The following is a 24,573-nucleotide window of genomic DNA, read 5'->3' on the forward strand; positions in this document are numbered from 1 at the left end:
ATCGTCTCTCAAGTTCATTCAGCAAGCTCTGACATCCTGTTCGACAACTTCATCTCAATCTCTTTCAACGCCGTGTTGTATGGCGCAACATCAACTCAGAAAACAGGTGCTGAACGGTGGAACATTATTTGAACCACTGCCTCACAACGCTTCACCTTAGAAAATGAGCGTGAGTCTATTCTTCCCTCCATAAACTAAATTTCGTAGATGATCATTTGGTATTGTCGTTGTCAGACGAATTGTCCAAAAATTGCGTTCGTGATACTCGATGATGATTGTGTAGTGAAGAGAATTTTGAGGCCCGTTGCTCACAACCGTGAAGACGGAGGTTTGTAATTTCAAAATAATATTTAAATAAATTAAAAAATATACAGGTGCTGATGACACTCGGCACTCAAGTGTCAGGTGCTGTTTGCATTTGGCACTCCAGTGTTAAGTGCTATTTGTATCTCCTTTTTGGGACTACGTGCCATTGCAAACGGCACTAAAGTGTAAGGTGTAAGGTGCTAAAAGGTATGTCCTCAAAGGCTTTATTAACGTGTACAATTTGAAGACGTTTGAGCTCATGACCAGTATTAAGATATCTTGTAGTAGTTTATGTGTGGAGGAAAATTATGATCACGATGGTCATGATGCGTTGATCGTGTTCGACTCATTTTGTCTAACGATACAGAAATTTAATTTACAACAAGTATTGGAATGGTCATCAACATGCAATGAAAATCTTCCACCACATATATGGCAAATAGATGAAAGTGGAGGTAAAATGGCAATTTTTGAAAATGAATTACTCGTAGATCAGTTTTTTAGGCAAGAAATTGATATTTACAATCTTAACAATGGTACATTGATCACATCAATTTCTATTGAAAATCACTTTCTGTATACTTCTGTATGCACATGTACAGCAATGGCAATTAATGAATATACACGAGAATTAATCATATGTGAAACTTATTATACAGCAGGAAGAATTGAAGGTCCTTACAAAAAATTACAATTTTTCAGAAAGGATTTGCATAACAAATGGAAACATGTGAAAACCGTTGATAAGAGAGCAAAATTTCATTGTGAGGAACCATTGTGCATGATATGGGATCGAACAGCCAAACATTTACTGTTTGGAAATTGGCATAGTATTTTTGCATTTTCATTGGACGGAGAGTTGGTCTCGACCATCTCCCCGCAAGGTTTTCAGGGATCTTCTCGTTGTTTTGGTTGTCATTCCATGGCTCTTAATGACGAGACTGGTGAATTGGTTGTGTTAGGAAATCAATGGGTACTCATCTTTCAATAACAACAACCATCATTTCAAGATCCATGCACCAATAGTTTGTTTCTGACTTATTCTTAACCTTAATGTCGGCTTTTACAAATTTCAACACATTTCCAAACAAAGTTCATCCACATCATTTGTCGCCTTATTCCTTTCATCAACGACTCGTCTTAAACTACCACCTGCCAAAACTCACAAAAAAAAGTCACCAAATTTCCTTTGTTCTCATCTCGAGAACTCCATCATCCATTTCCAATCCAAAAAAAATATCATCACACACGCTATCAATCATGACCACCAAATTATTAGAAGAAAAGTATCGCGAAGCCATTCGTTCTCTCTCCGTGTCCTGCAAGGAGAATATGCAATGCATTGACTGTAACAACACTCAAAAGAAAACTTCCTTCGTTGTCTTACAGTATGGCAGTTTCATTTGTGAAGATTGTGCCGATGCACATCGATTCTACGGCTCCCAAGGAGTCAAGCAAATTGGTCTCTCCAATTTCAACAAGGAAGAAGTAGAAACCATGCAACGTGGAGGAGGTAATCAGAAAGTACAACAAGTATGGTACGGAGGACGTACCGATCTTGTCAAGCCTAATCCTAAATTATGTGGTTCCGATAAGGAATACAAGCAAAAGGTGCGAGAACATATTGAAAAGACCTATGTTAAGCGTTTGTATAGAGCCACGTCATCATCGGTTGATAATACTACTTTTCAATCATCATCAAGTGGTGTTGGTACGAATAACAACAACTCGACCACTCTCAATCCCAACAACGCATTAGGAGAGAACATTCCCTATAATAATGTTCAATTCAACGGTGGAGGAATTGATACAAGAAAGAGAGGAACTGATTTGAGTACCACTCAATATGCCAATGTAAAAACCAATACCTCAGCAACCATTGTTCATAGTTCTAATATTGCTGGAGTGAATAATCCGGTTTCGGGTGGTAACAGTAGCCAACAAACTGTTGTTGTTGTTAATAATAATAACAATAATACGACAAGACCACCACAACAACAGCAACCACCACAAATGAACAACAATAACATGATGGTGAATCAACCTCCAATGATGAACAATCACATGTATGGTGGTATGAATAACAACAACAATATGGGATTCAATCAACCACCTCCATCACAAGGAAATTATAACATGATGCCACAACCTTATGGAGGTCAACCAAACATGAATAATTTCAATAATCCGATGGGATACAATCCAAATCCTCCAATGAACACTGGTAACATGCCTTTCAATAATAATTATCCTCCATATGGAAACAATAATTTCAACAATACGAATCCTTATGGTGGAAACAATAATAATCCAATGGGAGGATTTGGAGGATATAACAACTATAATCCACCACCACCAAATAATAACATGATGCACTCTTATAATAATTATGGACAGCCTTCATTCAACAACAACAACAACATGATGGGTCCTCCTCCACAAATGAACAATAATAACATGATGGGATACAACAATATGCCACCAATGAATAGCAACATGAGCAATAGTAACATGAATTATAACAACAATATGAATTACAATACTGGAAGTACCATGCCACAACACCAACCACCACAAATGAATAACACCACCATGATGAACCGACCTCCTCAACCACCAAGTAACAATAATTATGTTGGCAACACTAGCAGTATGTCTCCACCTTCATCCTTTGGTACCACCACTACCAGTAGCAGCAATTTTGGAAATGTAAATACTACTAGTCCTCCAATCAGCAACAATATCAGTGGTAGTAGTCACAACAACAATACCTCTTCTTCATTTGGCACAACCAATGTACCACCTCCACCAAAAGCAACAGCAATGGTACAACCTCCAGTTTCATCAAAGCCTCACACAACAACACCACAGGTAGTGAATCCACCAACTTCTGGCTCATTTGGCAATACTACTACCACTACGGGCAGAAGTGGAAGCTTCAAAGGTAATACCACTGCAAGTAGCACCTCCACAAGCCAACCACCAGTGAATACCTCAAGCTTGGCCAATCAATTCAATAATTTGTCTTTAGGATCTGGAGGCGCTTCATCCACTTTGAAAACAAGCCCAAGAGGAACCACTAGCAGTACAACCACTCTTCCAAGCTCCACAACAACAACCTTGAAAACAAGTCCAAGAGGTATCAATACCCAAGGTACCTCTGGAACCAACGTTACCACAAACGCTCCAAAGGTTGTCACCACACAATCCGGTGTTCTGGTTGGTACGACCAAAACCATTGACTCTGCTGAATTTGAGAAAACTCAAGCTGTGACAACTGGTACCTACATGGACGACTTGCTCAAGAAGGCCAACCAAGATAATGGTCAATTCAAGGAAATTAATCCAAGTAAGGTTGTTCCAATGAAACAAACAACAGAGTGGCAATAACTTGTCACAACTACATGAATTGTGTAAATATATTATCACCTATTTATTACCATTTGGAGCAAGCTCTAACAAGAGTTTGATCTCAATCGATTTGTTCATTGACAAACCAATAAACAGTTAATCCATTTTCCACAAACAGTGCACTTGCCATTGATCAAATCAAACTTTTGGTCCACCACTAAAAAAATACTCAAACATCGAGGCTGACAACATTGTTTCAAATTCACACCATGATGCAACCACCACAAGATTCCACCCTCCTTCAAGAACCACCAGCCAATATCCCAGCCAGTACCAAAAACGGCATTCCCAGTCATCATTTACCTTCTTCTTCCACATGCGCATCCGAACCTCTTCCACAAATTATTTACAATTTTATTGGAGGAAAATTCATGAGTGATGATTCCTCTCATCATTCCATCCATACCGATGAATGGATCATCAACAAATCACCAGCCACCAATCAAATCATTTCCTACATTCCAGCCTCTTCCGATCGTCATGTCCAACAAGCCGTTGATGCCAGCAAGAAGTGTTGGCGTGAACGATCATGGCGTGGACTTTCCGAAGAAGAACGTGCTCAATATCTAGATAAAATTGCCAATGAAATTGAGAGAAGAATGGACGAATTTGCACGTGCTGAATCTCTCGATACAGGAAAGCCTTTCACTTTGGCGAAAAATATGGACATTGCTCGTGCCGTTTCAAATTTCAGATTTTTCGCACAAGCCATCCGACAGAGTCATACCAAGGCTCATTTGATGAGTGATAAAGTTATTAATTATACGACACGAAGACCTGCTGGAATTGTGGGTGTGATTGTTCCGTGGAATTTGCCAATTTATTTATTGAGTTGGAAGGTTGCGCCGGCATTGGCTTGTGGAAATTGTGTCGTGGCCAAAAGTTCAGAATTGACTCCTCTCACGGCCAATTTGTTGGCTGAGGTTGTGAGAGATGTGAAATTACCAAATGGAGCTTTTAACTTGTTGCATGGATATGGAAGAGATTGTGGAAGAGCTATTGTGGCTCATCCTGATATTAATGTGATCACATTTACGGGTGGTACTGCCACTGGAAGAGTGGTTGCAGAGTTGGCTTCTCGACATTTTAAGAAATTGAGGTAAGTGTTGAGTGATTCGCGAAACGTTTGTGAAATTTTTAACAACAATTTTTATTTTCACACATTCAATTCTTATGTGAATGTCTAATGTATTGATACAAATACTACTATGACTTGTAAACACGAAATTGTCAATTTAATGCACCAACTTGACTAAAATTTGATCATAATTCAAACTAGCTTGGAGTTGGGAGGAAAGAATCCATTCATTGTCTTTCCAGATTGTGATCTCGATAAGGCCATCGAAACTGCAAAACGAGCTGCCTTCTTAAATCAAGGACAAATTTGTTTGTGTGCTTCGCGTTTCATTGTTCATGAATCCATTCATGATCAGTTTGTTGAAAGACTCAAAAAACTCACTGAGGAGACTACAAAAATTGGAAATCCCTTAGATGCTACCACCACCTTTGGTTCACAAATTTCTCTCGAACATCTCGAAAAAATTGAATATTATGTGAAATTAGCTCAACACGAAGGAGGTACCATTGTGACAGGTGGTAAACGTCCAGATTTGACACAACACGATCCACAACTCAAAGAAGGTGCATTTTTCACACCAACCATTATCACTGGACTCGATTACAAATCTCGAACTGCAACCGAAGAAATATTTGGACCTGTGTGTACCGTTCACAAATTCTCTACCGATGAACAAGCTCTTGAAATGGCCAATCATGTTGACTATGGATTATGTGCCACTCTGTTTACTAACAATTTAACACGAGCTCATCGTTTCAGCGACGAATTGGAATCTGGAATTGTTTGGGTCAATACATGGTTATTGCGAGATTTGAGAACACCCTTTGGAGGCATGAAAAAGAGTGGTCTTCATCGAGAAGGTGGAGAATATAGTTTGGAATTTTACAGTGAGGATAAGAATATTTGTATTAATTTATAAGACTCAAGAGATTATCATTCATGAATTTGTTGTCTGGTAAATGATTAGTTCACAAGTTCATCACCTTCCAAGTTCACAAATCAATTTTTGATCAACAAAAAAATACCTCGAAATCATGTCACTTCCTCCACCACCTCCTGTTTCGTTTGTTACCGTCAAGCAACCCATCATTCACAACAAATCTTCTTCTAATAATTCCGAAGATGAATTAGCTAGAAAATTATCATCACGCCGTGAAGCACAAGTTCAGAAATTTCCAAAAAAAGTTGAATGGGAAATTATTCATCCCAAACACAACAACGATCCACAAGTTGAGAAAAATACTGAAAAACGAGTGGTCAAATTCGTAGTGATTAGTGACACTCATAACAAACATGACATGTTGAATTTACCAGAAGGAGATGTCTTGATTCATTGCGGAGACATGTCTGATGACGGACGAGTTGAGGAAATTCAGAAATTTAATGAATGGCTTGGAAAGACTCCTTACAAGCATCGAATTGTCATTTGTGGTGAGTTTTCATTGAAATATTTCACAACCTGAATTGAAATTTCTTTTTTTGGTCAATGACACCATTTCACAATTGTGAAATCAATGAACAACAAATCAATGTATGAACAACAAATAATATGATGATGACATTTAGGAAATCACGAAGAAGAAATTTCTGCACTATCCCCTTCAGAAATTCAACAACTCTTGCCCAATGCCACCTATTTACACAATTCCAGCATTGTCATTGAAGGCGGCATTAAAATTTATGGAACTCCCTACGTTCCCAACATGTCTGATTTACCAGGAGAAAACAAATCCTTCATGGCATCACGTGACAACAAATTCTTTTACAAGAGCGAGTTGGATCTGGAACAAGTGATCTTTTCCAATATTGATTCGGACACAAATATTTTATTGACACATACTCCACCGAAAGGAGTGTTGGATGGCATGTTACATTTTGGAAGTGTTTCGTTAATGAAACGAATTAAGGAATTGAAACATCTGAGAGTGAATTGTTTTGGACATGTTCATATGGGTTATGGTGTGGAGAGAGAGCAAGATGTGACATTTGTGAATGCATCGAGCGATGGAGATGAACATCCTATTTATTTTGATTATTCAATCTAGTCAACGATGTAAGAGATGTAATAATATTTAATATTTTAAATAATGATTAAATTGAAAAATTCAAAAAAAAATATTATTACAATGCCCTCTCTTGGATCATCTTCCTCGATCACGTACTCTCCGCAAAATTCTTCCAAACCTTCTCCATCGGTGAGTACCACTACTGCTACTACTAATACTACCGGTACTATCAAACGAAGACACAGTAGTAGCAGTTTTGTTAATGAATCATCATCATCAACAACCTCTTTGAATCACAAGACCATTGATTCCTTTTTCCGAAAGAAGAAGGATGATCATCAACCGCCATCACAACAATCTTCGGAATTTCAAACAAGCTGCAAGGATGAATTCACTCCCTCTCACGATTCATCAAGATCGGATCAAGAAAGTGGTCCCATTTTGAAAAAACAAAAAACAGCAAAAACTCCACCAAAAAAGTCTTCTAACCGCCAATCCTCATCATCATCGCCACTGTGTACAGGTCCTCTAGATTTATTGTTCCAAAAACAAAAACAATTCACATCCTCACAACAATCATCATCCTCTGATTCAGCTGTATCTTGTTCTGATTCGGAATTGATCAAAGGTAATCCACTATTGGATTGGGAACATGAGTTGACTAAATTAGATGATACTCAACGACAGGCAGTCCATGAAAACTCTGCTAAATATTTATTGATTAATGGTTCTCCAGGCTGCGGAAAAACACTTGTGGTGGCATTGAGAGCTCTTCAGTTATTGCGTACAGATCCAACAAGAAAAATACTCATCTTGACCTTTTCTAAAAAAGCAGAGCAAGAAATTCATGCTAGAATTTTCAAATTTACAGGCTTTAAGAGCAATCAACAACACCGAATTCATGTCAAGACCATACACGCCTTTGCTTTCATGATTATGAGAAAATTCGGAGACGAAAATAGGAAAACTATTGCGAACGAACAGCAAATTTTGGAAATATTTAAAAAAAGTCCAAAGTTTCAGAATGTTCAAGATGACAAATTTAAAGAGCTCCTCTCATGGTGCCAAGAACAACGAGCCAAAGGGAATACTTCTTCCGATTTTATCGAAGGTACAGAGAAGGATTTTTTAGTTTGGTATCAAGACGAGCTCTTAAAGAAATGCTTAACATTGGACTCTCTCATTGAGCAAGCATCGCAAGTATTACAAACAGAAAAGAAGGCAATTCAATTTTGCTCACAGTTTTTTACAGATTTGTTTGTCGATGAATTCCAAGATACTTCTTTCAAGCAATACGATCTGTTGAAACTTGCATCAAATCATGATTGTTTGAAAAATATAACCGTTTTCGGAGATCAAAATCAATCCATCTATTCATTCATTGGATCAAACGGAGTTAGATTATTCCAACAGTTCAAGATTGATTTTGAAAATGTACAAACAATTGATATGATGACAAATTATAGAAGTAATACTGAATTGATCAAGATTGCCAATTATTTCATGCGGACTGATACACGTAAAGGTTCATCCACGATAACCGAAAATACGAACAATTATATGGTACGCAAATTTGGGAATTTCATAGAAGAAATTGAATTTATAACAAGAGAAATTCAGAAACTGGTAAACAATGGAGTGAGTTTGAGTAGTATTTGTGTCTTATTTCGAAGAGACAAATTACAGAGTATCCTAGAAGAGACTTTGATCAGAAAGAATATAAAAGTGGCCTCTCCAGTCAAAGACAAATTTCTTGTCGTTTTAAAGATTCTCAAACTCATGATTGGAGAAGGCAAAGAATATACTGAAAAAGAAGAGGATTTAATATTTATCGTTAAAAATTTCAAACCATACATGGATGGAATTGGTGAAAAGACTGTTCAAAGTTATTTAAATGGAGAAAAACCAACGAAAAAATCAGCTCGTCTCTCACAATTTATTCAAACTTTAATCATGTTGCGTAAGAATTTATTTGCCACTCTGGGTACCATTTCATTACCCACTTTGTGTGATTATATGTTACAAAATTTCAAGGACGTGAAAGTTTTTGCTGATGAAGATTATATTCGTCAACGAATTTCAGCATATTCCACCGAAACAGCCTCCCTTTGTGCGTTGAGGGATATTGAAGCTTGTTGGTCAAGTGACGACAATCGTGTCATGACCGAAGGAGTTGTACTTTCAACGATTCACAGAGCCAAAGGACTGGAATTTGACATTGTGTTCATTCCAGAAGTTCACGATGGAGTGATGCCACTTCAAAAAAATGTACATGACGCTAAAAAAGTTCCAGATAAGCAATGCGAGCAAATTGATGAAAGTGAGGAACGAAGAATATTTTATGTGGCCATTACACGAGCGAAACAGTGTTTGTATTTGACTCATGTGGAAAAGTCACAATTTATTACTCAAATTGACAGCTTTTTAAAGCAAAGCAAACAATGAACATTGGTTAACTTTCAAGCGAACATCCATCATGCAAGGAAGCACTCAGTGGGATCGGAAATCAACGCTAGTTCAAGAGTTGGTTAACACCTTGTGTTGTTTTCAACTCATTGTTTCAATTTCTGTTCGTTTAAATAGCGAATAAAGGTGTCAATATTAGTTTGTAATAGAGTGTGCCGATCTTTCACTTTTGATACCAAGTGTGAAAGATCATTGTTCGAGAATTGTGTAATGACAAAATCAACAGATTCCTTAAGCACTTCTGAAAGATTGCACAACATTCCTTCTTGAACGAGTAACATTGCAGTTTGTAATCTCTTTTTCCATGGGCGACCAAAGAGAGGATATATTATTGAATAATGAGCACGGTCAACTCTGAACATTCCGTTTCCATTCCTAAAATCCTTAAAGCATTCTTCTGTGAACGGCTCCAATTCTGCTCTGAAATCAATAACTTTTAAATCCCCATCAGGAATCATGAATCCAAAATTGGTAGTATTGTTAATGCAATCTCTTAAATTGAATATTCTCATAATCATGTCCATCATTGACAATTGTTCAATGAATTTGTGAGCCTTCTCATTCAATACTTCTTCATTGAATGAAGCAAGTAACCCATTCCCTTCAAAATAATACTCGAGTAAATTACCCCAAACTTGACATGTTATCTTTTCGGGTTGTTTCATTATCGTTGAGAATTCTTGAAAGTCTCCATTCTGACCTGCATCAAGAGTTGCAATCAACAAATCCTTTTCATCTCTGCATATGAAATGGACTTGTGGACATAACTGAAGCTTTTCTAACACTTTGTAAACAATGAGCTCCAGTGGTTCCACTGGTTTTGGAACTGTTGAGGAATTGAATTCTTTTCTTCCGAGAGCATGAGTTTTGATATAATAACGGAGTGGTTGTTCATTTCTTGGTCCAGTAGTGATGTTCATGACGACTCCTAATTGATCTCCTCCTTTTTTCAAGCCAAAGCAAATGTTACTTTCGGGATGAAGAAGTTTAAAATATTCCGCACTGTACGCTTCAATCCTATCATACGCCATCATGATATATTGCTCTTTCAAATCCAATACATCTAAAAAACATTCTTTTTGCGTTGTATTCATATTTTCTGATCGTTTTTTAGAAATTGTCTTTGCTAAGGTACGAATGTTCTTTCTGATTGAAATGTCCTCAAATTCCTGTTCTTGCAATACATCATGATTGGTATTTTCAAAGACCGACCACTCCACATCCCATTCAGCAACCTGATCCACACCAAATGCATGTTCAAAACGCTCCTTGCTCAATTTTTGGGACACTTTTACAAGAAAACGTTGTCCAGGGGTTTGTTCGTTTACCGACATGGCGCGACTGACCTTAAAACTGTTTTAAGCTGAAAATGGCGCCAATGTTCCCGCCTAGGATTATGGAAATTTTTTTAAAATCGAGATGTTGACCATAGAAAATTATTACAACATGCGTATTACAACTACTTCTCCAGAACTTGTCAAAGCAAAGAATTTACAAAAATCCATCCAAGTGCCACCTGTCCAAACAAATACTTCCTTTTGTTTGAACATCAATTGTGAGTTCTTCTTGGTTGGTCCTGATAACATCGATATCGAATAGAAGGGACGTCATCAAATTCTTCTTGAGTAATCAAATCATTGCAACACATGTCTATCAAGATGTATTTTGAAGAAACTGGTGTCTTACTTTTCTCAAAAACCAATTGTGAAATGGTTTTCGCAAGATCATTCGAACGACGTTGTGGTTTCAAAAAGAATGAAAAGAGCATGCTTCGTCCTGATGAGCACATGGAAATTTCCAAATTGTATCGATCTTTCATGATATCCAAAAGATCTTTCAGAGTAATTTCATTGTTTTCATCAATGTCTATGGTATCCCAAAAGGTACGAGTCGGAAAGGAGGTAAGGATGGTTGGCTTTTTTGGAGCTGTTTGTGTGAACATTTTCTGAGAATTAGCGACATGAACGCTCGCATTGTTGTAAGAATCTTGAAATCCTTGAATGATCTACATGTGAAATGATGTACATATTCTAGTTTTAAATTATTGAACAAAAAAAACATACCTTATAGAATTCAAGACATCCCAATGCAGAAATTATGGATGATAAACTCAAAACTATTGGTGTCGATTCTAGTGTCGTATGCCATGTAATGAGCATGGAGGGCTCAATAATTCTAAAATTTTCACAGCGTAAAATGGTGGTCAAGTAAATTAGCTTTAAGTAGTCTTCATCTTCATAGTTGTGAAAGGGATGTAATTCCATATCGTGTGGTATGGTTGACTGTTGCAACAATTGAGCGTAATCCGTATCGTCATCCATCAAGTCGTTTCGAGCAATAGTACTCGAGTCTCCAGATATCTCTTTTAGACATGTTAGTAGATCAAATTCTTCGGGAATGTTGATGCCATATCTTTGTGCTTGAAATTTGGAAAGTAGTGATACTACCTCTACATGATTGGCATTGTATATATCAAAATTCAACACTCTAGGAAATCGTTTTGTTACACTCCAGAACCTTGTTCCGTTCGATATCATGTCATATCCATATCTTTCCATAATGGACTGAATGCTAGTTTTGAACAATATTTCGAATTGAAGTCGTGCCCATTTCACACAATCTAAGAACTTAGTTGATCTGTCTCGAAGTAACACGTTATACACGTGTTCTAACGCTGAGGTAGTAGAGAATGCATTTGGATCCTGTACATAATTCAGTGCTTGATCGACGTAATAGCCAAACGTTTGATCAACAACAGTCTTGGCCCAATCCATACATTGAATGGGCAAAGTTGGTAAGCCGGTTTTGTAATATGGCTTATCACCCACGAGATTTTCGTACAAGCTTGTGACATATGGAACCACTACTTGGAGATCGTACAGGACTCCATTATTACAGATCGTTTTGATGAGAGAGATTTTGTCTCGATTGCAAATTTCCTTAAAATCAACTCTGCTATTTCCGTTAAAACTATCAGTGATGAGATCCACTAAAAATTCAGAACTTTCGTCAATAGACGACTCTTTCATGGAAGTTATAAAGCTTCTTGTTGAAGAATTGGTTATGGAGTGTTTCAATTTTTGAATAACTTGTGTTGACGCTTCAGATTTTGTTTGCCCAATATGTTTTTTTCTGAATAGGGCATGGGTTTCTAGATGTTTCAAAGTCACCTGCTTGTCATCACTTACTAAGAAGGATCCTTGAATACCATTTCCCACACCCATCATGGTATAATTTTTCAAAAACTCACAACCCATGGATCCCATATCGTATAAGAGGTGTTTTGAGTTTTCAATTTTCTCATGTACGTGTTTTCCAAAAATTAATTCTTGCGCATCGTACATGCTAGCATGCACCATATGATCTGTGGTGTCATAATAGTTGTTAACGAGTTTCACTTTTTGATCCTTGTGCAAACAATCGAAGGCATCAAAATAAAAGAGTTGATTGGGAATGGGTCCATAGTAGGAACTGGCAGCTTTTTGAATTTCCATTGATGCAACTCCTCCAATCAAAGCAGAAATGATTGCGAGTTGGGAAGAATAGGTTGCTGCAAGGATCGTGACAATGTCTTCATCTGTTTTGGAAATGGATTGAGAGTCTCCATTGCTTTGATTCACTAACGACATTAGTTCTTTGAAATCGTCATGTGAATGTGGAAATCTATGGAATTGCTTGTAGAACTTTCCAATAGACTCAATGGATGCATGAAGTAATTTCTGATTTTCAACGTGCAACAAAGAACTTTCGAGAGAAGCGTTTGCCAGTATCTCCTTCAAGGGTTTGTGTTGAGTAATTGTTTCTTTGCAAACTCGAATGACATATCCAGCGCTAACAGGATCAAAAGGGGGTAACATAGTGGCATCAAGATCTATGGTCACACACAAATTATTGTCATACAAATAATTAACATCAAGGCATGTAAAGTAAGAGCCTTCAATTTCAGGTATACTTTCGATTCTTTGCAAATTAATAACGTCTCCTCCTTTTAAATTAGTTGTTTGACCTTGCAAGGAACCTCCTCTCAGAGTGATAGTGGCAGGGTTTGTTGGCGAAATATCGGTCACATAGAAATAATCATAGAGAACAGAATTTGGATGAGGTAAATCCTTGACCACAAAGGAATTTCCAAAATCAGAAAAAACGGAGCCAACAAGTCCTCGCGTCTCTGCAGCAATCATTTTGATATTGTGCGATCTACATTTTTCATTTACAGCAATCAGATCAAGCATGTTATAATTGTTGACAGAAATGATGGTAAATTGTGAAAGGAATGAATCATTTTGCAATCTCGATTTTTCAATTTGATCACAAAACTCGACAATCACTCGTACGTTTCCACCCTTTGATGCAAAAAACCTTTCGTAAATGTGTTGAATTTCTTGCAGATGACGATTCTGCGACTTGTCATAATTGTCTTCTTGGAATGTGAACAAGATTTCATCATCATCCTCCAATAAAAACGAAAAGGCTTGAAATATTTCTTGTAAGCCTTTTCCATAATTCCGAAAGAAATTTGTATTTGCAATTTCTACCAACAAGGTTATATCATGATCCGATCCTCCAAAACTCAACACAATATTCTTGGCAATTTCCAATCCAATCAAGACATCTCCACAACTGTGCTGTAATAAATGATGAATCAAAATGGTTTGTTGTTTCATACGATCCACTCCATCGGAACCAAAAAATTGAATCAACGATGAAGCAAAAGGTTTCCATTCATCCGTATTAATAACTTGTTGATGATGATTGATCATTTTTTTTAATTTTCAAAAAAACCTTTCCTGCCAATCCGATCATTTCAAAACCCACATGGATTACAATTTAAAACTTCTTCGCGAGGATGGAGTGAAAACATTTCAGAACTCTCCAAAAAGGAATTTTCAGATTTTTTTTCAAACTTTCAAAAAAAAAATCTCATCAAACCCAAACGACCTTGAAACGATGGGCAATTGGGGCAGTTGGAGTGAGCACGGACTCGACCACAAAGAGGACGTGGAACCTTCCAAGTGGACGAATGAGATGGTTCTAGATTGGCTCTCTAAACAAGGATTTGATGATTATAAGAAACATTTTATCGGAGTGAATGGAACAGTGTTGCAAAGCCTAACGAAAGATACGTTGGTGGATGAGATGAATATTCCGACAGGTGTTGCTATAAAATTGATGAGAGAAGTGGATCGGTTATTTGTTGTTCATACGACTTCAACAGGTAGTGGTTCTGGTTCTGGCAGTCCTAATCATCATCAGAATGCTGCAAATGTTCAACAAATTCCGAATCAAAATAATTCAACACAAAACAGTAACCTTCAAACGAATGCATCCAACAAATCAATCATTTCCACCTCTACAATAACGACATCGTCATCAAGTTCTGTCAATGATCAAATTTCCATTCAACAAGATGACGAGGAAGCGATTAAAAAGTGTCTCATCAAATTGGACAAGTTAAAAGGACTGCAAAATTTATCGGAAAAACAAAAGAGAGATAAAGCCAAGAACCTTGTGATCAAACACCATTTATTGAACAGTTATTTGAACAAGGATTTTGTGGCAACTAAAAGAACTATTACTGAGCTGATTAATGACTCACCAGTGCCATCATCCTCGCCATCAACAAGGAGTAATTCCGCTTCTTCCTCTTCCTCTTACGCAGCATCAGCAATTGGAGCCATCATTCCATCAAGTAAAGCACCAACGAATATGATTGCTTCTGACAATGTAGAAATTTATGATACAGGATCTGTCAATGATGACGAAGATAAGAAAGATTTACAACAAGTAGCAAGTGAAATTTCCGAGTTACAAACCAATAAGAATTATGTGATCAAAGATGAGGAGTTTTTAAAGGTGAAATTGGTGGTTGTAGAGCTTCACAGAACAGCAGCTCAAAGAAATTTCAGAAAATTCCTTTCACCTGTCTTGGATACATTCAATGTTGTGCCACAGTTTGGACTCTTCCATTCCGCTCTTGTAGTAGGACCATGGTATTTAGAGGTATGTCTTGTTGTGACAAGTGTTTGTCGTATATACACTTGTATGACCAATTATTATTATCAAATTCATTACTGTTCACTGTCCATATTTACTGTCATTCATGATCACTCAATTCAAACGAATGACATATGAATGATTTGAATCTATTGCTCTAACCCATCACTAGTGGAATGACTCTTCTCTAATTGTACCTAGAAAATGTTATTCTGGAGCAGCTGTATTGGCCGCAGACGTTGATCGAAGTTTTAAAGGACCTCAAGTGGGAGAAGCTCTCGACAAAATTTCTAACATTATTTGTAATTGGAATTCTAACATGATGTATTCACAACAAAAGGCCAATTGCCAACATTTTGTGGATGAAATTTGTTCTGCTTTAGGAATTGAATTGAAATTTAAAGGAGCTCTTGGAGATTACTGTGAAAAATTGAGAACATTTGGAAGTTGTGAACTCAATTACACCATTCCAAAAGAATTGAAAGAAAAATGTGAATTCACTCAAGAAACTTGGAAGTTTACAAGTCATGCCCAGTTAGATGATTTTGTACATACGATTTGTAAGAAGGATCCATTGTATTTTGAAAAACGACAAGACGATTGGAGTTTACTGAAAAGCTTTGATCGAGCTTTTTGGCTTAGATATTACAAGAATAAGAAGAGTGAAGATTTTAAACCGTGTTCTAATGGTTGTCCATTTTCTGATCCAGCCACAAGGTAAGTGTCTATTGTGTTTTGGGTTCTCGCAATATATCGAACAATTTTATGTCAAGTGGTTCAATAATGGAAAACTTTTTCACTTTTGGAGGCAAAAAGAGGTAAATCAAACACTGTCGTCGTTGTTGACAACAACCAAAACAAACCTGTTCAACTTGTCGTTTCCACCATTACTTTTTTATTTATTTTCAAATTGAGAAGTTGTTAAATTCAATTTAATTTTACATTAAACTGCAATGTTGTGAAAATTTTGGTCTTCGTTGTCAAATCGAACCCAACTTTTTACAATGTGAATTGAATTTATTTACAAAACAATGGTGGTACCCATCATTTTCACATAATACGATAACTCCATGACTGGTAACACTGACAAGACAATTTCACTTTGTTTGTCCTGAGACATTTGACACACTTCAAGAGATTGATTCTTCTCAAAAATAATGACATTGGGATCTGAACTGAACCTAGATGCAAGATCACTACCCACCATTGGAGAGGATCCTTTGGTTAATTGCTGTGTTTGTTGTCCCGTAGCTTGAATCTTTACAGGAGGAGTTTGACAATTGGTTGTTGAATTCAAAGATTGTGAAGAATGATTATTTGTGGAATCCAAAGGCATATTGACTCCATTGGGTGAAAATGTTCCTGCTGGAGGTGAAGAATTATTTTCCGTCGTCGTCGTCGTCGTCGGCGTGATGAAGGTGGACATGACTGCTGCCTTCACACTATTGTTTTGAGGTGAAGAAGCACTCGATCGTAAAAGACCTTTCAACGTTATTGGAAATTCCAAGACATGATGTGAAATGATATTTTCTTGCATTAACAAGTCATCGTAATCGAATAAACTAGACTTGACGAGTAAAATTCCAATAATGTGATCTCCGTAGGGTTTGGATAAATCTAAATCCGAATTTGAATTGATGAAATTAAATTGTTTGTAAACTTCGATCATATTTTTGTGTAAATATCCTTCGACTTGAATGGAAAAGTCTAAAACTTCATTCCATGAAACTTCTTTTCGTCCAATTTCAAGACAAGTGACCGTTGTCTTTTTTGCTTGTTTCAAAGATGGATTCGAAGCAATGGATTTCACAAATGGAACATTCTTGGTTCCATTCAATCCCGAAGATTGTGTATTAAAAAATTCCACACTCCATTCAATTTTCACAAACGGTGTCACACAATCTTTAAATCCTGGCAAAATATCTGAAATGGTATCCAAATGATGACATTGTTTCACTTCAAATTGACCTTCAAAATGAAAATGAACTTTTTGTGGATAATCATTTCCAATCAGAATTTCCTCTGCTTGTTCTTCTGCAAGTGCTCCTGCAAATATTTTACTTCTTCCATTCACATGATAATACTTGTGAAGAGGAGTCGACGTACTCGTACCATTCGTGGATTTGACACATTCATTCTCGTTGTTGCCACCGCTACCAACACCATTTATGGAATCTCCGACGGCGGAGGTTTCGTGTAACAATCGAATGGATCCTCCTCCTCCTCCTCCGTTGTGGATGACATTTGTATGATTATTATTGGATAAGAATAATTGTGTAGGACTTTCTGCACTTCTTCTCTTAAAAGCACTTTTCGAAGGAGAGGACATGTATTTGGAACTAGTTTCATGTTTACCTCTTGGTGACAACATGGCCATGACAGGTGACGTTGCAATTTCATACGAATCATCGTCGTCGACGGGTGTGGCATGTGGATCAGCATTCGAAAACAAATCTCGATCTGCCAAATATCGTCTCGATCGATCCAACATTTCCTCCGCTTGTTCTTCTTGTTCGTCTTTCACATTTCGACATCCGAAAAGTAATCGTTTGAAAGAAGTGGATAAACTCTTTTTCGAAAGAGATGAAGAATGTCTCGAAATTGGATTTAATTTGACATTTTCATTCGATGGAGGAGGAGGAGCAAATGATAAATGTTGTCTTGGAGTGGTTGCAGAATTGGGTGTTGTATTTGAATTTTTGACAACTGACACTCCCATCGAATGTTGATGATACATTGTAGCACTACTGGCCGTATCCAGTTGCAAATGTAGATCACTAGCTTGATCTTCTTCATGTTGTTGTGGTGATGTCATCAAACCATGGACTGGTTGTGTCGTTCCATTAATCGTATGTCGATGATTGGATCCTCCGTGATGATGATGATGCATCGATTGTTGTTGTTGTATTTGTGTCGATGATGTGAGAGAAAGGGAAGGTAATGTCGTTGTAGTCGTCGTCAGTGAGGTCATGGGGCCAACACCATTCATCACATTTGACGACGACGAAGAATTTGCTGATGTTGCTGTGAGAGAACTTCCCGTGGATTTACGAGAAAACTTTTTCATTTCTTCTTCTTTGATCGAAATATGAATGACGAAAAGAATGGGAAAGACAACCGCTGTTTGTCAGTAGTTGTGTTGGGTGGTTGAGAGGATGATGGAAAACAAGTGACCTTGTTGGGTTCAATTTTTTTTAAATGGAATTTTTGATAACAGGTGACATGACAAAGATGACACGTGAAAATTGTTGATTCATCTCAAAAAATCAAGTGCCCTTCATTGCTTGGTTCGTTTATTATTGTTGCTTTCGTGCATCATGGAATTGTTCATGATATTGGTATTGATAGGAGGATCTTTTCTTTTCAAAAGATTGAAATTTTCTTGTTGTTGCTGTATTTCAATATTTTCCTTATTACTTTCTGAAAAGAGCATTTTCAAGTTTCCATTATTAAGAAGGCCTTTCGATCTTCCAAGTTGAAGTGGTCTCTCTTTGACTTGTGTCGACGTTGTTGCACTCGAGAGAAGTGGAATGGGAGGAATACTACTCGATGCATTGGACAACATTTCTGCAATACTATTGCTACTACTACCACGTTTCACATAAATGGATGCGCGTTCTCGTAACAGTGGTGTTTCACCAGTAGGAGGAGATGTACTGGTTTTGTTCATTGTTGACGTGCCAAGAGGTATAGCATTGGCAGTAAATGAAATATTACTTGGGTTGTTTCCGGAAGAATCTTTCAGAGTTGACACCGAGTTACTGAAGAGTGGTTTTGGTAAATCTGAAGATGTTCGTTGTTGAGTTGCGTTAAAAGCACTGAACAGTGGCTTGATGGCTGCCATGTCTTGTTTTTGAAATTTTCGAATAATATTGTCTTTTTCTAATAGTAATTTTTGAGCTCGCATCAATTCATCCTTCAAGTCATTGTTTTCTTGTTTGATCTTCATTTGGTATTGAATCTTTTGTTTGTGATTGTTATGACCAATGATCATTTCGTGATCCTTTCGAAGAGATTCGAGTTCGTCCTTTAACTGAGCTGCTTCGGTGACACTTTCTGAAGCCTTTAACTTTAAAAACTCAATTTCTTCTTCCAAACGTTTCTGAGCAGTTTCGTATTGTTCTTTTGTACGTTGTAATTTTTCTTCCTGTTGCATTTGTTGGGCCAACTTGCTCTTTTCTAAGCTAGATAGTTTTTCATTGAGGTCATCCAAAGTCGATCCTAGTTCATTAATTTGAGTTTCTTTCTTAAGGACAAGATCTCTTTCAGATTGTAATGATTGAGAGAGCGTGTCGCACTTCTTTTTAAATTGGACAAGTTGCTCTTGTAAATGAGACATTTCATCGCCGGAAGTCAATTGTCGAACGAGATCTTGTTGTTGATCAATTTCTAATTGTTTCTTCTCAATTTCCATTCGAAGTTTTTCAACAGTGTTAGATAAGGTGGAATTTTCTTGCTGAAGTTTGGAATTTTCAGACTCGAGAGAGGCAATCACTTTGGCACGATCCAAAAGCTGTTCTTCCTGTTCCCTGATTGTTTTCTTGTTCTCATCAAGCGTATCACGCAATGATTGAGTTTGTTTTTCCAGTGATGTGACCGTTTCTTCACTCAATTTCAATTTGTTGAGTGAGTCTACAAGACGATCATTCATCTCTACATTTGAGGTTTGAGATTTTTCAAGCTCTGCCTTTAAATTCTCAAGTTCAGCCTCCTTTACCTTCAAATTAATGGTTTCGTTCATGATACGATCATTCAACTGTCGTGAGAGATCTTCCTTTTCTTTGATTATTGTATCTACTTGCTCTTGATATTGAGAAAGTAATGTTTGGATCTTTTCTAACTCTTCTCGCTTTTCGGTTTTGAATTCTTCAAAGTTGTTCAACAAAGATTGTCTCTCTTCTGTAATGGACTTGTTCTCCATATTAAGAGCTTGAACGAGTTCTTGAAGGTTGTGAATTTCCTTCTCATATTCTTCTTTAGCCAATGCTTCTCTTTCTAAAATTTGTTTTTTCTCTTCTTCGGAAACGTTTCCAATCGAATTGACATGATTGATAAGCTCATCGTTCTTATCTTGTTCAAATAGGATGGCTTCCTTGAGAGAATTGAGCTTGTCTTCATAGTGAGCCTTTGTTTGTGAAAGTTCTTGAACTGTCTGTTCATACTTTTCTGAAATTTCTTTCATACTTTGTTCTGACATGTCAACTTTTTCCTGTAATTGTTGTCTTTCAACTGAAAACTCTTCTGATATAAATTCAAGGCGTGACTTGACATCAGAAATCTCTCTTTCCTTCTCCTGAAGTAATTGTACCTTGTTTTGGACTGTTTCGTTGAGAGATGCAATTTGCAAGAGTGCATCCGATAAGGTTGTATCTTGAATGGTTTGAGCCTGCCGTACCATTTCCAATTCATGATTCTTCTCATCCAATAATTTCTGCTTTTCCTCAAGATTCGTGGTGAGTATGTTCACTTGTGTGCAAGATTCTTCGAGTTGAGTGGTAATTTCAAGCATTTGTTGTGTTAACTTTTCTTCAATCTGATTTTTATGACTCTCTGAAACTAAAATCAAGTCTGTTAACTGTTTGACCTCCTCTTTAAGGGACTCCACCTCTTGCTTGAGAGTGTTCTCGTTCCCTCGCAGCTCTTGCATGGCCATTAATGATTCCTTTTCTCTCAATGACAATTCTTGAATCAGAGATTCTTTTTCAGAAATGCATAAAAGCAATTCTTGTTCTCTGAAGGAAAGAGAATCGACTTGATTATTGAGAGATTCAATCTTGGTCTGAAGCTCTGACAATTCCGAGCTCTTGTTTTCTTCTTCCACTCTCGTCTTATTTTCGTAGAATTCTTTCGTATCTTGTAATTGTTGCAACGAATCTTCAAGCTGTTTTCTAATTAATGACAACTCATTTTCAGAGTTAAGCTTAATCATTTCTTCTCTGAGTTTGATCTCTTCAATGCTGAGAGCAGCTTCTTTCATGTTGTTGTCAACAGTTTGATTCAAGACATGCATTTGATTATTGAGAGTTTCAATTTGATAGTCCTTATCTGAAAGAACACTTCTCATCTTTTGAAGTTCGAGCTCATACTGTTCCACCAACGTCGAAAATGTCTCATTTTGGGAAAGCTTTGACTTTAACTCTTCAATTTCATTCTTCTTCTTTTCAAGCTCAAACATTAATTCTTCAACTTGTTTTTGGCTTTCTGTTTGTTGTAATTTGAGTGATTCTTCCATGAGTAATAATTGTTCTTCTCTCTGTTGTTGAACTTGTTGCTGCTTTTCAATATCGTCAATAATTTGCATAACTTCATTTCTTTGATCCAGCGATTCTTTCAAATTATTAATGACATTGACACATTCTTCCTTTTCGGCAGCAATCTCGTCTACGAGTTGTTTGGCACTTTCGAGTTGTTTCCAAGCGAGTTGTTCATTCTCTTGGCTCTTTTCCAGTTCTTGTTTTAAGGTGTTAATGGTCTCCAAGGACTCTTCATTTGCTTGTTCCAAACGAGTAATTTCTCCCAGCAATGTTTGATTCTCGTTGGATTGTATTTGTGTTTGAATGACAGCAGAGGTTCTTCTGTATGTCTTTTCCATTTCCTTGATTTTAGCTTGAAGTTTTTCCTTCTCTCCAGTCAAGTGCCGTATCGATGACTCGAGACTTTGGATGTATTGATGTAAATCTCTGTATAATTCTCTATTAGCTGCAAATTCTTTCGAGAATTGTGATTCGTATTCGTTGAGCTTTTCTTTGAGCTCTATATTCTCAATTTTCAACATGATCACATCTGGATGTTGCTCTGGCGAGAGAGCCTTTTGGAAAAGTGTTTCAGCTTTTGAAAGCCACTTGTCCTCATTCTCCAATGTAAAGTTCTCAAAGTCAAAATCAAAATCGTTCGTCTTGTCAAAATCAAATTCTGCGCCTGAAACAAAACCATCGCTAATTTTGAGTTGAGTTTTTCCTGACATTCTCGCTATTCTCGACTCTCTAAGCCGTAAAAAGAATCGAGTGCTTGCCAAGAGTTTATCTTTTGAAGAAAGGGCCTTCTTCAACTCTTCGACACGATACGAAAGCGATGAGTTCTTTTCTTCCATTTCATCTAATTGGGATGACAGAAATATGTGTTGATTTTGAAGTTCTGCCATATAATTTTCCTTTTCCAAATCGTCCAAAGGAATGGGTTGAGGAGGTGTGAGTGCTGGTGGAACGTCTTGAATCTTTTTGTTTGCTTCAAGTAATTGTTTTCTGAGAATTTTGATTTGTTCTTGCAAGAATGGAATACTTCCTGAGGTTTCTTCGTTGATTTTAGCTTCATTCTTAATGCGTTTAGCTCTTTGAGCAAAAGTGAGTGTGGACAGAGTTTCTGAAAGTGAGGTAACTGCAGGACTGATATTGGCAATAACACATGTCTTAGAATTCCCTCCAAGAGAATCCTTAAGTAGAAATGTCAATTTGCTATCTCGGTATTGAACGTGACGAGAAATTCCATTAGCCACATCGACAAGGTCTTTAATCACCTTACCAAGTGTAGAGAGAGATTTGTTGATGGCACATGCTTCCTTTAAACGTTCGCCTTCTGCGTGTGATGTCGATTGTCTCTCACTTCCAGCCAAATCAATCAAATTGAGTCTGGAAGTTCGAATTTTTGTTCCTCCTTCTGCAACTTCTTGAGATTTGATATAAATGGTAAAGACAGAGTGAGAACGTGAGCTACGATCGTTCATGGCTGTTGCACCAACATGTCGATTTGGAAGGCCTTTTTGTAGAATGTTAAGGGCATCTTTGGGCGAAAGAACATCTTCATGAGTTAAATCCTCAACATATACTCCTGTTTTAAAATCTTCTCGTAGTGTCAAGCTTTTTCCACTTGTGCTTCCATCAAATGAGGGTATCTTGGGTGTCATGTCTAACAGATCTGTGATTTTCTCCATATAAATTTCTAGTAAGGAGCAACTGACAATAAATTTAATGTCTGATTGTTGCCTCCGCTTCTCAATTTCACTAAACAAGTAATAGATCACTCTCGGTATCAGACCATATGATGAAGGCACATTGAAGTAATTTTGAATGTCGTCATCGATCATTCGATCGTCGTCAAAGGATGTTCCCATAGTAAAGGTCTATTGTATATAATGGTTCATGTCAGAGAGAATTTCATGAAAGAATGCGTTTGTTTTTTCATTGTTTTCATATATTGTTTCAGAAAGAGTTCAATGAACGATTATATATACAAAAACACAAAGTTACAGTCAACAAACAAATTGATTGATCACACATACCTTTCCTGAACCAGTTTGTCCATAACAAAATATCGTTCCATTATATCCTGATAAACAACTATCTACAATTGGTTTTCCACAACAATCAAAGATTTCTTTTTGAGTTGTGAGTGGATTGGCCACATAATCAAACGTAAAAGCCTTTGGTTTTTCTCGTGGATTGGTTGATATTTGAAGTGTTCGTTTCGTGAGTGTATCTACTTGAACACAATTTTGTGTTTCATGGTCGGCGAGTGGTCTTACTCTAACGACCACTCTCACACTCGATTTATCATCATCGTCTTGTTTTGCAAATATATCGGATTTTCTTGTACTTCCCATTAGGGTTTCATCTTCCAATAGGAGGGAATGATGAAAACAAGAAGAAGATTGAGGAGAGAAGAGTGTAGAGGCTACATGAGAACCACCAACCACGATAGGAGATGTAAATAAACTGTGATGGTTGTTGTGGATACCTCCTCCGCCACTTCGGAGGGAGGATGAAGGTGTTTGAAATGGATTTCTTCGGGTTGCTGTTGTTGTTGTTATACGAGGAGAGGAGAGCATCCGTTCCAATTCTTGGGAAGGAGAAAATATTCCACTCAAATTATGATTGGGATTATTGGTCATTATGATTGGGACTGAAGAAACTGAATTGCGGAAAGTTGAGAGTTGTTTGGAAAATGTACAAGGTAGAGATGTAGAAAGGATGTTACTGTGCTGAGGTGGTGGTGAAAGTGGTTGTAAGAAATTTAAAGAGAGGGATGGAGTAGAAATTTGTATTTTTTTTTGCATATTTTCACTTGAAACGTTCAAATTTTTAAAAAGTTGGCGGCAAAAGAAGGGCGGCAAAGACAAAATGTTGCGGTGATCCATCATCAAGAAGCCTCCTTTTAAAATTCATTTTGTTATTCCGATATGAAAAACACTGTGCAGGTGACTCTAACCGACATAATGGATAGATCGTGAATTTTGTATGAAAAGAGTTGGTCATGAAAGATTATGTGCCTGCAGTGATTCCCATCAAGCCTCCCTTGCAGCCACTCCGAATTACCAAC

At 37.2% G+C, this 24,573-nt stretch overlaps 10 protein-coding genes across 10 annotated transcripts; 6 read left to right on the plus strand and 4 right to left on the minus strand.

Moving 5' to 3' along the window:
• Positions 1–565: 565 nt before the first annotated feature.
• On the plus strand, positions 566–1,297 carry C9374_012272 (uncharacterized protein; the record flags this gene model as incomplete). The annotated part of the gene is made up of 1 exon (XM_044688020.1): positions 566–1,297. The coding sequence occupies one exon, from the start codon at positions 566–568 to the stop codon at positions 1,295–1,297; it is 732 nt and encodes a 243-aa protein (XP_044542457.1).
• Positions 1,298–1,566: 269 nt separating this feature from the next.
• Positions 1,567–3,696, plus strand: C9374_012273 (uncharacterized protein; the record flags this gene model as incomplete). The annotated part of the gene is made up of 1 exon (XM_044688021.1): positions 1,567–3,696. One exon carries the CDS (start codon positions 1,567–1,569, stop codon positions 3,694–3,696), a length of 2,130 nt encoding a protein of 709 aa, XP_044542458.1.
• Positions 3,697–3,926: 230 nt separating this feature from the next.
• Positions 3,927–5,714, plus strand: C9374_012274 (uncharacterized protein; the record flags this gene model as incomplete). The annotated part of the gene is made up of 2 exons (XM_044688022.1): positions 3,927–4,816; positions 4,997–5,714. 2 exons carry the CDS (start codon positions 3,927–3,929, stop codon positions 5,712–5,714), a joined length of 1,608 nt encoding a protein of 535 aa, XP_044542459.1.
• Positions 5,715–5,829: 115 nt separating this feature from the next.
• Positions 5,830–6,840, plus strand: C9374_012275 (uncharacterized protein; the record flags this gene model as incomplete). The annotated part of the gene is made up of 2 exons (XM_044688023.1): positions 5,830–6,226; positions 6,362–6,840. 2 exons carry the CDS (start codon positions 5,830–5,832, stop codon positions 6,838–6,840), a joined length of 876 nt encoding a protein of 291 aa, XP_044542460.1.
• An 81-nt stretch (positions 6,841–6,921) lies between these two features.
• C9374_012276 (uncharacterized protein) lies at positions 6,922–9,246 on the plus strand (the record flags this gene model as incomplete). The annotated part of the gene is made up of 1 exon (XM_044688024.1): positions 6,922–9,246. One exon carries the CDS (start codon positions 6,922–6,924, stop codon positions 9,244–9,246), a length of 2,325 nt encoding a protein of 774 aa, XP_044542461.1.
• A 107-nt stretch (positions 9,247–9,353) lies between these two features.
• Positions 9,354–10,601, minus strand: C9374_012277 (uncharacterized protein; the record flags this gene model as incomplete). The annotated part of the gene is made up of 1 exon (XM_044688025.1): positions 9,354–10,601. The coding sequence occupies one exon, from the start codon at positions 10,599–10,601 to the stop codon at positions 9,354–9,356; it is 1,248 nt and encodes a 415-aa protein (XP_044542462.1).
• Positions 10,602–10,816: 215 nt separating this feature from the next.
• On the minus strand, positions 10,817–14,027 carry C9374_012278 (uncharacterized protein; the record flags this gene model as incomplete). Its single annotated transcript, XM_044688027.1, has 2 exons — positions 10,817–11,272; positions 11,331–14,027. 2 exons carry the CDS (start codon positions 14,025–14,027, stop codon positions 10,817–10,819), a joined length of 3,153 nt encoding a protein of 1,050 aa, XP_044542463.1.
• Positions 14,028–14,214: 187 nt separating this feature from the next.
• C9374_012279 (uncharacterized protein) lies at positions 14,215–16,083 on the plus strand (the record flags this gene model as incomplete). Its single annotated transcript, XM_044688028.1, has 3 exons — positions 14,215–15,267; positions 15,434–15,978; positions 16,035–16,083. The coding sequence occupies 3 exons, from the start codon at positions 14,215–14,217 to the stop codon at positions 16,081–16,083; spliced, it is 1,647 nt and encodes a 548-aa protein (XP_044542464.1).
• A 199-nt stretch (positions 16,084–16,282) lies between these two features.
• On the minus strand, positions 16,283–18,328 carry C9374_012280 (uncharacterized protein; the record flags this gene model as incomplete). The annotated part of the gene is made up of 1 exon (XM_044688029.1): positions 16,283–18,328. The coding sequence occupies one exon, from the start codon at positions 18,326–18,328 to the stop codon at positions 16,283–16,285; it is 2,046 nt and encodes a 681-aa protein (XP_044542465.1).
• Positions 18,329–18,538: 210 nt separating this feature from the next.
• C9374_012281 (uncharacterized protein) lies at positions 18,539–24,145 on the minus strand (the record flags this gene model as incomplete). The annotated part of the gene is made up of 2 exons (XM_044688030.1): positions 18,539–23,377; positions 23,537–24,145. 2 exons carry the CDS (start codon positions 24,143–24,145, stop codon positions 18,539–18,541), a joined length of 5,448 nt encoding a protein of 1,815 aa, XP_044542466.1.
• Positions 24,146–24,573: the final 428 nt, after the last annotated feature.

The sequence above is a fragment of the Naegleria lovaniensis genome, assembly GCF_003324165.1.
Source record: "Naegleria lovaniensis strain ATCC 30569 chromosome Unknown tig057, whole genome shotgun sequence".
Lineage (NCBI taxonomy): Eukaryota > Heterolobosea > Eutetramitea > Acrasida > Naegleriidae > Naegleria > Naegleria lovaniensis.